At 42.7% G+C, this 17,373-nt stretch overlaps 1 protein-coding gene across 2 annotated transcripts in view; it reads right to left on the bottom strand.

Moving 5' to 3' along the window:
• Positions 1-17,373, bottom strand: part of WDR64 (WD repeat domain 64) — a 69,203-nt gene that overhangs the window by 23,025 nt on the left and 28,805 nt on the right. For both annotated transcript variants that reach the window (XM_081905798.1, XM_081905799.1), the window contains 5 exons: positions 7,410-7,536; positions 5,096-5,244; positions 4,579-4,702; positions 4,048-4,220; positions 2,761-2,943 (listed from right to left, as the gene is read on the bottom strand). In XM_081905798.1, the coding sequence (XP_081761924.1) occupies positions 2,761-2,943; positions 4,048-4,220; positions 4,579-4,702; positions 5,096-5,244; positions 7,410-7,536 (756 nt within the window). The remainder of the gene's footprint in view (positions 1-2,760; positions 2,944-4,047; positions 4,221-4,578; positions 4,703-5,095; positions 5,245-7,409; positions 7,537-17,373) is intronic.

Consider the following 17,373-nt stretch of genomic DNA (forward strand, 5'->3'; position numbering starts at 1 on the left):
CATCAGAGAACAATTCATGGGTCGGTAGAGGACTTGCAGACTCTGCCCGAGGTTGCCACGGGGTGTAGGATTCAAAATTGTGGAAGTGCCATTGATTGTGACACTTGCAAGCAGGCAAAGGTGATAGGGTGCAGTTACCCAAAGGTGGAACGTGTGGCCACTAAACCTTTTGAGTTGGTACACATAGATTTGGCCGGTCCTGTCAAGGAACCAAGTCTAGGGGGGGCCAGGTTTCTCCTAACTTTTCTGGATGATTTCTCACAGAGTTCCTGGGCTCACGGTCTCAAATCCAGGGAGGATGCAGCACAGCTGATCAAGAGCTGGATTGAGGGGGTGGAGCAGAGGTTCTCCACCAGGGTTCAAGCGATCATCAGTGACAGAAATGCTAAGTACACTGGTTCTGCGTTGCAGAAGTTCTTGCAGAAGAGAGGGATACGCCACACAGTTACTTCACCCCAGCAAGGGGGGGTGGCAGAGCTGAGGAGTGGAGCTCTGGTTAAGGCTGCACAGGTGATGCTGAAAGAAGCCAGGTTACCTCCTGAGTTTTGGGTGGAGGCTACGAGGGCTGTGTCATTCACCTGGAATCGTGTCTACAACTCACTGGTAGGCGACACACCGTTCTCTTTGTTAAATGGCCGCAAACCCCAGGTTCACTTTCTGCGCACTTTTGGGACTCCTGCGCTTGTCGCTTTGCCTAAGGCTTTGCAAGGGCCAGATGGAGCCAAAGTCCAGAAAATGATCTTCTGTGGGTATGAGCCAGATGCCCGTGCATGGCGGTTTGCCTACCCGTCAGGTGATCAGAGTAAGGTGCTGATCAGTAAACACGCTGAGTTCTTAGAGGAGGAGGTAAAGTCAAAGACTCCTGTCAGGTGTGATGTTCTCTCAGAATGTCTCTCTGACCCAGAAGACAGTTCTGATGAGGCAGAGGAAGAAGAGGCTGAGGCTGCTGATGACGACCAGGTCACTGACCAGGGTCAGGAGCAAGATAGGGCATCTCCACAAGCTGTTATGAAACTGCCCAAAAGTGAACCTAGTTCTCCTGTGAGTGTAATGGAGAGGATTCGAAGACGCTTTAAGTCAGAGGGTGAATTCCATGATGCAGAGGACACACCTGCTGATCAAAGTGAGTCAGGGGGAACACCTGAGTTTGTGCCTAGGAGGTCCAGTCGCACAACTAAGGGTATCCCACCAGAGAGGTATCAGGCCACAGGTGCGTGGGTAAGTTTCGCACAGTGCGATTCTGAGAGTTGTGAGGTGGTTCCACAAATGCCAAACAGATTTGCCAAGGGAGGGCGCAAGGCATTGGGGGAGGAATTGATCTCACAAGGTGTTACTGAAGATGTTGCACAGGTATCACGCAGGGACACAAGGGGGGGTGTTATAGTTCAGAATTTATCTGGTTAAATTTCCCCTGGTGTGTGTCACCTGCTGACGTCAGCTAGAAGCTGGGCGGAGACAGAAGCTTTTAGAAGCTAAGAAGGAGGAGTTTTTCCCTGTACTTTCACTTCTCTCTGTGTATCTGAGAGAGAAAGACGTGCCTTTGGACATGGCTGAAAGAAGCCCTGGACTTTAATGCTGTAATGTATGAATAAAGAGCTGTAAATAGACAAACCTGTCTATGTGTGCTTACAAGAAGCAAGACTGCTTTACACGCTGTGCTTCTACTCTGCTAAAAAGCCGTGACTGAAAGAAGAGACAGCAGGAGTTATTGCGCAGCTTGAGAGGAAGCCTGCCGGACCGCTGTAGGTGATTGATGCGGATCGTAAAGCTGTCTGACGTCGCGGCTCTATCGATAAGGCAAGATCGATAGATATCTCCAGAGTATGTACAGTCTCATCATTTTAAAGGAGAGAAAATACCTGCCTTTGCTTCTTAAAATTCTTGTTCCAAACTGTGAAAACACAGGACTATGCAAACACTGTGCATTTAAGCATGGCTAGCAGCAAACAAAAGTGTCATGGCATTTTCCCATCACCCAGTCCAAAGAAAATTATTATATGGCACAGGAGGCTGCCTACATGAAAAGTAGGCTCCTGGAGGCAGAGAAAATTGGAGAGAAAGAGTATGCGATCTTTTTGGCCCAGTGGGCCAGATCTTTATCTGTCCCCATCCTTGCAGGCAAACATTGACAGGTGGTTTTTCCATCCACTCAACAAAAGTCCCTTGCACTGCTCTCTATAATTCCATTGAGTTTTCTCTGCCCCTCTCCAAAGAGATCTCTCAACAGTAAAAACGTGGTTGCTTCTCAGTGGTGAGTATAATGTGTACCCAGGCTCCAAGACACTTCCTTCTTAGCAGGTCTTGAAAAGTCTGGAAATGCACCCACCTCTAGGGATGGAAGAGAAATTCAGTTCAGTTTGCATTTTAATGTGAACCCATCTAATTCTCACTTACTGGAACAACAAGCAAAGTGAAACAATAGAGCAAATAAGCAAACAGACACCCATCAAATTTTGCATTTCTTCAAATTTTGCAGTGCAGCTACAAGGCAAGTCATATATACGAAAATGCACATTTAAGGATAATCTATGCATTGAAATGCATGCGTCAGTGAAAATAACATATACAAATGCATTTTATTAGGGAAAACTGCACACAAAAATGTGTATATTAGGATAAATTTGAATTAAAATGCTCAATTTTCATGAGGATTTTTTTTTATTGTCAACTGGTATGGATATGTGGGGTCTGAAATGAAGTTTGGAAAAAATGAGAAACTGAGAGAAACTGAAATGGACAGATTTGCCAATCAATACTCACCTCATTCTTTGATTTTTTCACAGGCACCTTATCAAGCAGCAGCTGAACATCTGGAAAAAACCCATTACTTTTCTTGGCATTGGGACTCAGTTTTAGGGACATGAGTGGATTGCCTTGTAGAGCAACTGATACTGCTTCAGGAAGCTCCCAAGTAATGCATAGATAAACTTCACCTTCATTACCCTAGGAGAACAAGGAATTGGAAGAAGAGTAGCACAGAAAAAATTGAGAATCAACTTGACATGATTTATTTCTTCATTTATTTTGGGGTGGTGGGTTTTCTAACAGAGGCTAACCTAATTATTCATTTTGGGGAGGCACTTCAGATATACTGGGAGAAGGATTTTTATTAAAGATTTTCTTGGGATACAAAAGTACGTTCATTGTCTCTATTTCCAGGTTGTAGAATATTTTCTACTGATCAGTTACATTCCATGTGAGATATTAATGCTATATACAGTATAAGGTTGGGGGAGAAGGGGGATGGTGAATTTACATTATTTTACTTAGTGTATAAGGTCCGTATAGTTAAAGCCATGGTTTCCCCAGTAGTGATGTATGGAAGTGAGAGCTGAACCATAAAGAAGGCTGATCGCCAAAGAATTGATGCTTTTGAATTATGGTGTTGGAGGGACTCTTGTGAGTCCCATGGACTGCAAGAAGATCAAACCTCTCCTTTCTTAATGAAATCAGCCCTGAGTGCTCACTGGAAGGACAGATTGCGAAGCTGAGGCTCCAATACTTTGGCCACCTCATGAGAAGAGAAGACTCCCTGGAAAAGACCCTGATGTTGGGAAAGATGGAGGGCACAAGGAGAAGGGGACGTCAGAGGACGAGATGGTTGGACAGTGTTCTCGAAGCTACCAGCATGAGTTTGACCAAACTGCGGGAGGCAGTGGAAGACAGGAGTGCCTGGCGTGCTCTGGTCCATGGGGTCACAAAGAGTCGGACATGACTAAATGACAACAACACCACTTAGTGTATGTGTGAGGTTTTTGCATCTGTGTCACTTGGGTGGGTTCGCTTTCATTTATTTTTTTTCCCATGGCGGTGAGAGAGGTTGGAAGGGCAGGGCATGGTTGGTTGTCTTTAGTTGAGATATACTGGATATATGGAAACCATGGGAGGAATTCAACCCCTTCCTGTTACAAATGTCCTGTAAGTGCAAGCACGGTTTTTAACATTGTGTTCTAATGTTGTAACTTGCTCTGGGACCTAAGGTTGAAGGATGTATAATTCATTGACAAGCAAACCAACCAACCAAAGAAAAACAAGCTATAACAAAACCTGAACAATTTTGATAGTCCCACTGTACTCCAAGACCAGGATGACATGTCTACTTCCACTAGCCTTCAGGTAAACCATTTGCATGAGCCAGTGTTCATTAACTGTGCTTTCCCTGATTAAAGGCAAAACTTTAAGTTGCTGTCCACTTCCAAAATCCCAAGTCTTCACAGTTCCTAAAAGGGCAAAAAAGCAGAAGGAATGTCACTCATCATGGAAGCACCTGAGATTTCTCCTTGTCATATAGGAAGCAGCCTTCAACTGGCCTTCATTATGAAGTCCTAGAGCAGTGTTTCCCAACCTTGGGCCTCCAGCTGTTTTTGAACTACAATTCCCATCATCCCTGACCACTGGTCTTGCTAGCTAGGGATGATGGGAGTTGTAGGCCAAAAACATCTGGAGGCCCAAGGTTGGGGAACACTGTCCTAGAGTACTGAAAATAGGTTCCAGTTCAATATTCTTTTAGCCCCCATCACAAAGCAATTATATAAAGATTTGGTGTTATTACAATCTGCAATTATAACACTGCTTTACCATCGCATGCTCCAGTGGCAAGGTGGAATCCATTTTTATCAATTGCTGCACATGTCAACTCAACATTCGGTCCGTGGGCATCCTCAATCTGGTATATTTGTTGGCCTGTTTCCAGTTCCCAGACCTAAAGATAAAGTGAATTATATGGAATTCAACCTACACAGATATATATTTACATAGCTGTCACTTTCTTCAAATATCTATAGTAAACATTAAGCTAAGGGGATAAGAGAAAGTGGAAAGGAAAAAGCTAAGAATTCCTATTCTTAACATTTTCTCCTGGGTTTAATGCAGGGATCGAGAACTTGTGGCCCTCTGGATTCAGCTCCCATCAGCCTCACTCAGGATGGCCAATGGTCAAGGATGATGGACTCTAAAGTCCAGCAACACCTGGTCCCCCATACTTGGCTTACCAATATGTAGGAAGATAAAGCCCCCCAGATAGCCTACTTGCTCTTAAATCCTTTGTGCAAATATTTTGCTTTGCACTTGAGAAGCTTGCAGGATTCATACTCACCTTTACGATTGATTCAGAACAGATAGTTAGAATTTGGCGAAAGACTTTGTTGTAAATCAGCACATTGATGCTCCTCTCATGTGTCTGGGGAACCTGTTTCGTGTCTTGTATAACTCGTGTGAGAGGATAAATATCAATCACAGCTGATCCTGTGAATCATATAATAAGGGTTACTGCATCCGGTTGCATGCTATTGTCAGCCACTCTGGGAAACATGTCCGACGGGATGGGTAAAACTTTTCAGCCCAAGGGCTCCATTGAGGGTCAGCCAGCCCTCCAAGGGCAGTATGCCAGTGAAGATGTGGCCAGGACCCACTTTGTTACTCCTGTACGCCCTAACCACATATAAAGATTGTGTTGGCCTTGCTGTTATGTCCACACAGCACCATTCGCCCTGCCACCTCAGACCTGACTGATAAGCTGCAGAGATGCTGGTGCTGGGAGGTCAAGAGCATGCCACCGCTATGCCTGACTGTGAGACCCATCATGAATGTTGCTTGACTCTGCAAGGACCACCATGAACTCTTGATCATGCAGTGTGTGCATGAGAGGAAGAGAGTGGTTGAGTGGCAGGAGGAATGAAAATGGGAGCCTGCCCTTTCTGAAAAAGCAGAGAGGATACAACATATAAAGATTGAGTCTCTTGCACAATCAAAGGCCACCACATATTACAGCAGAACTAAACACCTATGGAAAGAATAATAGTGAGTCCACTTCTTCACCAAAAGTGAAAGACAAATATATGTATGTGTCAGGGGTTCAGGAGCAGAGGCACAGGGGAAAGAGGAAGCGGAGAGCGAAGGAGAACAATCCGAGGGCAGCATAGGTGAGGATGACAGTGGGGGAAGAGAGTCCATGAGCCTGTCCAGTGATTCGGAAGATTCCCAGAAGGGAGCACCGATAGCCAGAGCAAGGGGGGTCCTGGGAGGGACGCACCAGAAGCAAGGGACCAGCGGTGACTCCCAAAGCAGCAGCTGGAGATCGGGACCAGTTTCCCCACCAGAGCGTAGCGGGGGGGAAGAGTCCCATGTGTCAGGACTGGCTTCCCCTCCAGGGGAAAGAGAGGATGAGTCAGGGCTGACCACGCCCCTATCGCTAAGTGAGGGAACAGAGGCGAAGTCAGATCCAGCGAGCCCCCCCCCGAAGGGGGAAGCAGTGACAGAAGCAGCGTAACGGTCAGGAGGAAGGTTGCCGGCTGGGCGCGCGCGCCAAGTTCAAATACACAGGCGCGCGGGGCAGCTGGGAGCGAGGATTGGGAGCCAGGTCCTAAAGCACGCCGGAGGCAGGGGGAAGAATCCGGGGACTCTTCAGCATCAGAAGAGTCCAGAAAGGGCAACACCCCGGCGGGCAGACAGACCCAGAGGAGAAAGGAGCAAAGGAGGAAGTGGAGCAAGGCTAGGATCTTGAACTGGTGTCTGGGGGGAGGAGATTCAGACGGAGCTTCAACGGTCTAGGGTTGAGACGTAGAGCTGCGCGCCGCGGCTTTGGAATCGAAACTGAACCTTAATAAAGACTTTTATATATAACAAGAACTGGCGTTGGTCCTCTGTGAGCTGGGACCTTGGGCAGCTCTGACAGTATGTTTTTCCAAGATGGGGAAAACGAGAGGGGAAGATGCTACGGGGAACTGTCACTCACCTCAGTGACCCATCAAATATTCTTATCTGAAGGCAGCCCTATTATAGGGCCAGTACAGGGAAGCTTTGTGAGGTTTAAGAGTTTATGTTGGAAGCTGCCCAGAGCGGTTGGGGCAACCCAGTCAGATGGGTGGGGTACTAATTAATTAATCAAAACAAAATAAAAAAATCCCTTCCAACTTAGTTGGTCTCTAAGGTGCTACTGGAAGGAATTTTTTTATTTTGTTTCATCCACGGCAGACCAACTTGGCTACCTACCTGTGATTAGTTAATATTATTAATTTTTAAAAAAACACTGTAGTGGTGAGGAAGAAGAGGTATATCTACGTTACATATCTTACAGGAATTCCTGCCTCTGTGGCTATAAACTATGATAAATCTATTTTCAGACTTTACTTCACATAAAAATTATGTTCAAGATTTTAATGGATGCCAAAAAAGTGTATCTCGAGGACAAAAAGACACAAGATGTTTGTGGCTTTGAATTATCAGCATCATAGGTTGGAATTGCTTTAATTATTTAAAGCCACCAGTTTGTTTTCCTCACATTTCTGTAGCTACTCTTGGTCTAAACAACACAGCTGGAAGGCCATCCATTTACTTTTCACGATTATGTATCAGCACCCCAGATTCATATCTGAAGAGGTATTTCGCTCCTAATGATTACACAAATATACCTGTAATAAGTGTGCCATGGTTATTGTCAAATACCATAGTAAAGATTTGTGTCTCTCTAGGCCCTGCTTGGGAATCATGGAAGACCTGCATCAGGGAAAGTGTCTGGATATCCCACACTCTGAAAATCTGAAAGAAAACCAAGATGGGTTATCTTGTGGTAGAATAACTGCATTTATTTATATATGTAATTCATTCGCTGCCCCATAACACAAAGTCATCTGGGTGGTTTCCAAAGAATAGGTAAAAACACAATGCATAAGAAAAACAAAAACCAAAGAATAACAATGCAACAAGACAGAACTTCACACACAAACACAAAATTAAAAGCAGATTATTATTTTTTTTAAAAAAAGGCCCAGACTGCCTAAGTTACGTATATGACTTGGAATCAATTCAAGGCCTCCTCACTGTGTTGTTTTATATGCATATTTAAAAAGGCCTTCAGTGCAATATTTCCTCTTTCTGGGATTTTGCTGTTTTAATTCTGGTGGCTGTTAGCATAAAAATAAGGTACACCGCATGTGGGAAATAAATAAAAAGTTTATTTGTTGAAAAAATGGGTTTTTATGCTAATATTTTTGTTTATGATTTGTTTGAATTGTGGATTGTTTTATATTTTAGAACTATGGCTTTTGATACTTATCTGCCTTAATTTTTTATCTGAAAAATAAGCTTTGAAAATAACTGATCTGGTAACCAAAAACCAGCATTAAAAGCCAGCATGGATACTTTATTTAATTTTTTTCTACCTGCATCATTTGGGCAAAACCTAATTTGCATTTCCTAGCAATGTTAATGCCTTTTATCCTAGCAATGTTAATGCCTTTTATTCAGCAAGACTAACAGCATTTAGAAGACCACACCCTCATGTTTCAGTGCCACAGATTTCTCAATTAAAAGTCAATGCATTTTTTTAAAAAAATGATAACAATTACTGCATCAGAACAATTATAGTAGCATCACTGACAAGATCTTGTCAGGGATCGATGCTTATGCATTGCGCCAAAACTATGCTGATCACAGTACACATGAGCGTTATTAAATGCAGGGCTTGATGGACAGTTCTCTCCAGACATTGAATTCAGGAACAATAAACTAACATATAACATAAAATGTCCCCACAGATCTTCATGTGCTGTGGATTGAATGTTTTGGGATATTTATAGATGTACCAGTGTGTTCACCTCATCATTGCAATATATGGTTTAAAAACACCCTTCTGTTTGCAAGCCTGCCTGTTGTCTAAATAGAAGTTCCAAAATAAGGAGCAATCATTTTATATTCAATTTGTGAAATTACTAACGTTCTGGGGGCTCTTGGCCGAACAGAGTTAATCGGATTGGGGATCATGCTGAGAGCCAGATGGCTGCCTAATAGCTTTGTATGGCTTTGTTAGCACATCTGTCATAAGCTACCTGTTTTTGGTTACTTGCTCCCTGCTTCTTCCCAAGAGAGAGAGTTGAATGGACAAAAACTCTCATCAGTACAAAACAGCCTGTTACAGAGGATGAACTCCTCCCACCAAAAACAGAAACCCCATCTCTACTTCTCCCTCTCTCCTGTTAAAAGTCTAGTGAAACAACATGTCATAATAAACACAACAAACAAGGAAATGACAGAGAAACTAGGAGTGCAGTGTTTTCGTATCATAGTAGATCCATTGAAATTAATAAACTACCCTACATTATTAAATATTATATGGAGAGAAGAGAAGTGATGGCACCAGTGTGTCCCTCTGCAATGTGCACTTCAAGCATCGGATACATAGTGTAAACTGCCATGTGCAAAATGTTGTTCTTTGCCTCTGACTAAGAAACCTTATTTCTGGCCAGAAATCCTGAAGGTGTTTCCCTTTGTCTAAGCTGCACTGAAATCTATGGGACAGTTGAATTATGGACAAGGGTACCACATCCATTATCTATACATGCATACTGTACATTTGCTTTAGATTGGACATTTTCAGCCACTTTCTTTGCCTAAGCTGTGTATGCATGGACCAAGAGTCTCAAAATTCCTAGAGTAAGGGGGGCTAAGCTAACCCATGGTTTGCAGGCCACATCTGACTTTCAATACTTTATTGTGGCCTGAAAATATGCCCCCCCCTAAATTTTCTGATCCTTTGGTATCCCACTATGATGTCAGGGTGCCAACAGATATTTTTGTGTCCACAATGCCTTTCCCCAGTGTTTCCCACTTTTTAATGTGTGTGTGTAGTTATCAATATTAACAATAATTGTATTTATTAGGTTTTTCCACAAGAAATGACCTACACTAACTTACAAACACAATGCAAAGTCCCCAAAATGATTAGCCACCCCAGTACTAAACGGATCTTCACTCTTAAACTGACTGTACTTAACAATTAGAATCATATAATCTTAGAATTGTAGAGTTGGAAGGGACCACAAAGGTCACCTCCTGCAATGCAGGTATCTTTTGCCCAACATGGGGCTTGAACCCGCAACCTTGAGATTAAAAGTCGCATGCTCTCCCAGCTGAACTACCCGGGCAGGTAAATTGTTTATTTCTTCATCAGCCAAAGAGTTTATTGTGTCACCATGCTCTCTTGATCCACAAAAAACCGGAACCACCATATGTTCTATATAGAAGTTCAAATTATATTTTGGATTTCATTTTTCCATTCAAGCATGCCAACCCCCAGGATGCACTTGACCTAGAGTTCCCCACAATTTGTCAAGGAAGGACACATTAAATTTTGATTAAAGTCAGTGGATTCTAAAAGTAATTGCATTTTAAATCACTTTCTCTAGCACCAAGATGGAAACTAGTAGCAAAAACATAAATATAACATCAATCAATTTTACGGGGGCAAAACTTGAATGAAATGTCATTATGGTTTCACTCAGACTGAAGACAGATTTTGCCTCTAATGCTCAAATCAACTTTAAATAAGAACCACTTGGAATGCATTCAGTGGAAATGACTTTTTATGGCCTGGTCACTGATGAAATCAATGGTTTTAAATTAGCTTAACTATGACTGGATTCTTCCCCTTTAAGATCCAATTTAAATATATGCAGCTGTATAAACAAACAGTGCTTTAAAAGGGTGCCTTTTGCATTTTTAAAACAGTAATTCAAATGTAGATGCACCTTAAATTTTAAAATGCCTCTTTTGTTTTATATTATTGAATGTATAATATAATATAATAATATAATAATAACATGTGGCATATTCTAGACAATACACTGTTCCCAGGATCACTTGTGAAAATGCTATAGCACAGTGTAGCCAACAAGCTGCTCTTTAGAGCAGGCATAGGCAAACTCGGCCCTCCAGATGTTTTGGGACTACAACTCCCATCAACCCTAGCTAACAGGACCAGTGGTCAGGGATGATGGGAGTTGTAGTCCCAAAACATCTGGAGGGCCGAGTTTGCCTATGCCTGCTCTAGACACTGCACTACAACTCCCATCAGCTCCAGCCAACTTGATCAATAATCAGGGATGATGGGAGCTGCAGGCCAATAACATGAGGGCACCATGTTGCCTGCCCCACCATAGAATAGCAACTCTATTTGTGTCTATTAATAAGACAGATTTCAATGAGATGTGCAGTGTAAACATACATATATCTATAGTACTCAGAGGTAAGCCACATTCTGTTCAATGGGACTTACTCTCAGGTAAGTGTGTATAGCAGGGGTTTTCAACCTGGTCCCTACCGCCCACTAGTGGGCGTTTCAGGATTCTAGGTGGGCGGTAGGGGGTTCTACGGCACAAGTGGAATCCTCTTTCCATTGAGCACTGGTGGGAGGTAAGAAAATTTTACCATCAAGAAAGATGCATTAGAGGGTGTATAAAAAGGTTGACTACCCCTGGTGTATAGGGTTTCAGCCTTACTCCTTAGCAAGTGCCATACGATCTGTGCTTTAGAGTTTTGATTTAGCTTTTTTAGAAAGTAGGTATTTTGTGCAGGATTTACAATGCATTTTTCTATTCTAGTGTTACAGATTTGGAGTGCCAGAGTTTATTAGTGAAGAGTAGAAATCAAGAAGTGGTAGTCTTGAGATAATATTTGGGACATTGAAAGGAAATATAGGCTGCAGCAGTTCTCCTGGTTGTATGTAGCCTATGCTCACTAGCCGGACTAGACTGGGTGAATGTAGCTCATTATGAAACAATAAGCAGAGGTCACCTCAAGAGGAATCCCCCAGGTCTTGGGTTACCAAGGTGGCTGGGAGGGGTGTGAGGTGACAGGAAGGAGCTTTGGGTTTTGGCAGGGTTTTCTAGGAAGAAGAAAGGAAGTCAGGCCAGCACTCCAAGTTGGGGCTGGAGGGCCAGAACCATCTTGGCTGCTGGCTGGGAAGGCGGCAGCCCAGAGACTTGGGAGTATGGCTGGCTGCTATGGACTCCAGCTGGCAGAAGCCATAAGAGAAGCAGGGAGAGACAGCCTTGAGATGACAATGCTATAAGATCTGCAACTCCCTCCACGTACACTCAGGTTGTATATATATGAATAAGCCGTATTATATCTTAAAGTCACTACTGTCTCTGCCGTGTCTTGATTCTCAATGGAAACACAACCCAGGGTGAGTGTCTGGAATCGACTGGAAGCTTGTGCACTGCTCAAAAGAGATTGGGGGGTTGGCGTAACAATCTCTAAATCTCTAATCTTGGCCCTACAAATCTGCAATGCAAAACTTTTCTGGGTCTCGCACCCAATGGCCATGTATACACAATTTTCTAAACTTCAAGATGGTATGAACAGAATTCCATTATGAGTTTAGAGAATTTGGTCTCATACAATGCTTTTCCATGGAAGGCATGATAGTTTGCCATAAATTATTTGGCAATGGATAAATAATATAGCACTTTGAGCTCATTACGTGATATTTGACGGGCACACTATTCCTTCGCCATTCAGAAGAGAAAGTTGCCATTTCATAGGTAAGTCCCAAAGCTCCTACAGAGAGAGACAGGAACAAACACTTTCACCTTGATCTTTTTCCTTGTCCTGTGGGCATGAGCTGCAGCAATTATGCAAGTGACGAATTTAAACATGAGTAACTTTGACACAGTTTGCTGCAAGCGGGCTGGGGAGTCAGCGTCACCACTGTGCATGTAACAATGTACACACACGCATGGCTGCGTGAGGTCAGGCACAATGAGCAGCTGAGAAATTCCAGCACATTTGCTCGGGACTTTTGGAGGTGACCAGCGACAAACTGCTTTGGGGGAAGGCTTTTATTTATAGCGAACAGCGCTATTCTAAGTTCTGACAAATTAGGGAACTTGCCTGGGCAAAGTAACAAATGACCCTGTCATGCGTCTGCATGTAGACTGCCATGTGAGTGCTGGCTTTTGAAACTGAAAACTAAGAATCCATGCATAGTTTGGTACTGTTGACTCCGTATCAAAGTAAGTGCACCTCGTGTGAGATTCCACATGCTTTTGCGTGTGATCCCACTGATCTTACTCATGCTCTGTTTCATCTATGGAGAACACATGAGTGTGAGCAAGGTGCTAACTAAGCCCAGTGGAAGAGCTCATCCTGCCCAGGAATTATTTACTTTCCCATGTACCTGGAAATGCTTGAAAAAGACAGAGATGTGTATTTAAGAGAGATGTAACTAGCTCTAACACTGTGACTCTTAAAAACCCCTAAAGAACATTCTTTGAGTTATATGGACTGTCATAAGCAAACATTTCAGTTAAGATCTTTTCCTAACAGGCTGCTACAATAACTGAATATAGGTAAAGAATATGAAGGACATCTGATCCTGGAGACTGACATCTCGAACAATGATCAGAGCTCAAGTCGCATTAATCTCGGTGGGATGAGATACCATCAGAACTGCAGCTTGAATATTATTATTAGGCATTGCATGAAAATTGTCTGGCTTTCACCAGTGTTTTGACTGTGGATTTTGCAACCTTTCTGATAGCACTGTAGACCACTTACACAATTCAAGAAGTCTATGGAGACCTTAATGCGAGTAAAAATGAAAATTACAGGCTAGCTAAACAACTATGACACTGAAAGCTATTCCTGGAGGATACAGCTTTCATATCTGGGTTACTTTTCTCACAGAATGTTTCTCCCGTTCAGTTGGCTCTCGGCTATGTAGGGAATGGATGGAATTCGGCTGTGCTACTGTATTGTTCAGATTTGAAGCAGAGCCATTTTAAATAATCAGAGGGTGTAATTCTTAGCATGTTTTCTCAGTAAGTTCCATTTTGTGTAAGACTCCAAGGGCCCCAGAAAAAAACAGACAAGGACAGTGCTCAGGACAGATCATGGTTTCATTAAAATGACTTTAGTCAAAAGTGAGGCCTCCTAGACTCTTTCATAGCTGTCTAATAGCAAGACAGCTTCCCTGGTTGGGGAAGAGAGAGGGGAGACGGAGGCACTATACACTTAAAGCAAAGTCCCCTAGGACAAGGGATGGATTGTTAAACTACTCTGAAAGTTCTAACTCTGTGAAGGGAATAGAGGTCTCCTGAAAACTCTCAGCACCCTTAACAAACTACAGTTCCCAGGATTCTTTTGAGGAAGCCATGGTTGTTAAAATGGTAGGACACAGCATTCAATGTATAGTGCAGATGGGGCCTGAGTCCTGGGTTTGAACGGCTCCAGATTCTAGTATGTTACACAACTGGAAAACATGGAGTGGATCACAGTTCAGTGGAGCCTCTGTCTCTAGTATTACAGTCTGAATATCACATGGCTCTGTTCAGAATTCTATTTTGCTGGTTTTAATTTGTTAATATATGGAAATGGCTTTAATATTTAGTCAAGTAGTAGCAGAAAGGGGCTGCCAGTATTAGGGGAGGGAGCCCAAATCTCATTTTGTTTCTTCAGTTGGCAAATGTAAAAACAGACACTACTTGGGCAGTTTCCTGAGACCTCCAACCATAATGAATTTCTTAAGAGTTGCTGGGAGTCTCTCTGTAAAGAGAGGGAGGCAGGGTTGTTGCTGCTACTGATTATATATATATATATATATATATGCTTTCGTAGATTTTCACGGGTACAGGAATGCAGGTTTTGGTGTCCTCGGGTGTCTTCCCGTGTAAAAGTTGGGGTGTCTAGGCGACGTTTCGACGAGGTCTCACTCGTCATCTTCAGGCTGGTGCTTTCGGCTTCTTGTTACTGGAACAGAGCAGGATCTCAGTGTTTGAGTTCCTATAAATACTGTTGAGGGGGTGTGGTGTATAGCCTCCAATGTTCTGGGCAGAGAGGAAGTTCCCAGGCTAGTGTGCCTTTTCTTCTTTTGTTCCTTAATTACTTGAGGGATATCCTGAGTGATTTCTTGAGTGATATCCTGAGTACCACTTAGGTGGGTCATTAGGTGTGGATTAGTTGCTAAAGTCTTTGTGTCTTGACCTCTTGAACTTTGTGAAGAGTTTTTCTGAGAAGATGGCACACTAGCCTGGGAACTTCCTCTCTGCCCAGAACATTGGAGGCTATACACCACACCCCCTCAACAGTATTTATAGGAACTCAAACACTGAGATCCTGCTCTGTTCCAGTAACAAGAAGCCGAAAGCACCAGCCTGAAGATGACGAGTGAGACCTCGTCGAAACGTCGCCTAGACACCCCAACTTTTACACGGGAAGACACCCGAGGACACCAAAACCTGCATATATATATATATATATATATATATATATATATATATATATATGTATGTATCTTATTATGATTTATGTGGAAATTGATCAATTTAGTTTGTATTTTTGATGCTTAACTTGTTGTCTGACTGCTTATGTTTGTAATTAGGTTCGCCCCCGCCCCATGCTGAAAGCTGCCTTGAGCATGGCTTTAAATGGGAAGGTGGCATACAAATAAAATGATGTATGTATGTAAAGTCTTGCCCTCTGGATTATATGTAAAAATCAAGGAGATAGTTAAATACATGCTTAAAGTTGACATCCTATACACTGTAGGTCAGGAATAGGCAAACTCGGCCCTCCAGATGTTTTGGGACTACAACGCCCATCATCCCTGACCACTGGTCCTGTTAGCTAGGGATGATGGGAGTTGTAGTCCCAAAACAGCTAGAGGGCCGAGTTTGCCTATGCCTGCTGTAGGTCTTGTTCCTTGAGTGCAATAGGGAAAAAATGGTGGATCGCGTTGCCCCATTTTCATGCAACATGACAAAGGTTGCTCCCTGCTGCTACTTTGAACAAAACCAATATGTAAAAACAAAAATGTACATTTTCACCACTTGACCCATTTCAGTCCATTTTCTTTTCTAGGCCGAAGTGCCAGATGTATATAGGAAATAGTCTAGAATTTGTTCAAACAGTGAATTTTGCTGTGATTGTTCTTACAGTTCACACCCTATTTATTGCGACTGAGTCTCCATTATAAAATGTACGTCAGTCTTCCATCCAGAGAGCAATGGGGTGGGGGTTGGAGAAGAATGGCTATATTCAGTAAGCCTTTATCAAAGATTTGTATTCACAGATAGGCCCCACAGCTTTCTATTTAAACCCACAGCACTCTGCTGCTTGCTCTCGACAAAGAACCTCTCCGTGAGTAGAAGCAGCCTGCTGAGCCCAGTGCACTATGGGAAACATCTGTCTAATTTGCAAAGTCATTTCAATGGATAGCATTGGACAATGTGAACAAAGGCCACTTGGCTGGAATCCAGCTAAACCAGAAGAAACCGAGTGAAGCTGAGTATTTTAAAATAAATTGTGGATATGGCTTTAAAAAGTCAGACTTTTGCAACATTACAACTATACCGTCTAGAATAGTAACATTTATAACATGACACCCTGAAAGTATTTATGATGTTTATGAATGGAAGTGATTATGTTTTTATATTGGTTGGAAGCTGCCCAGAGTGACTGGGGCAAACCAGTCAGATGGGTGGGGTACAAATAAAATATAATAATAATCTCTTTTTCTGATTAGGTTACTAACTAAGTGGGTATGGGAATGTTGTGGACACAGTTTTATCTTGATTAAGCGAAGGATCTGACAAAGTTCTGCACTGTATCTTGGTTAGAAAAAGAGCGCTTATCAATAGTTCATTGTCAAATTTTGGGAGGCTTCAAGTGGGATCCTTCAGGGCTGGGATTGATGCTCTTTGACATGTTCATCAATGACTTGGATGAAGAAGCGGATAGAATCTTTATCAAATTTGTGAAGGTTACAAAAGTGTGAGGAAACCTAACACTCAAAAGGCAAGAATAGAATTCAAAATGATCTTGATAAAGTAGAAAACTGAGCTGGATCCCCCCCCCCCAATGCCATTCAACAAGAACAAACGCAAAGTTCTGCATTTCGGACCATAAAAAAAATGCACAGGTATCAGACTTTGCAAATAAGGAAAATAATGAGAAAATCCACTGTGTAGAATGAGAACTTGCTCTGATGCAACATCAACAAACCTTCCTGCAAACAACTCAGAATACTCATTAAATAGCCAACATTGTCTAATCTCCCTGTAAAAAAATCAGGATGATTGCCCAGTATATAGATCCTCTGGAAGCACCCTTGGAAACTTAATGTGGAATTGTTGCACTTTGCTCACTGATATGGGGCAGCCACATGATGTCTTCATCAAATGGTTGTCTTACTGGATTTTCCCTAAGTTGTTTCCATCTGTTTTTAGACCACAGATAATCTGGCCACAGATAATCTGGCTTTGCTCCAGCCCCCCCAAAACCTAATAGGAGAGCATGATCTGCTGGAGTTTTAATGCTGTGAGCCCTACCATCTTATACTCAGCTTGTGTAAATGTGTAAATAAAACCATACATCACAATGATACCACCATCTCAGGTAATCTTCAAAACCTCTCCCCACTCAGGAGAGAGGGATGCAGATAACATAATGTACTGGCATTTCAAGGGCTGAGACCCTTCGCCATGCCTCTTCATTTCTGGATGTGAGCTGTTTGAATTGTGGCCAACCTCACATTTCCTCTGGTTTGTTCAATTACACACTTTTAATTGATTTAATTACTCCCCCCGCCCCCCTGTT

This window comes from Podarcis melisellensis (assembly GCF_964234715.1).
Source record: "Podarcis melisellensis genome assembly, chromosome: 3".
Lineage (NCBI taxonomy): Eukaryota > Metazoa > Chordata > Lepidosauria > Squamata > Lacertidae > Podarcis > Podarcis melisellensis.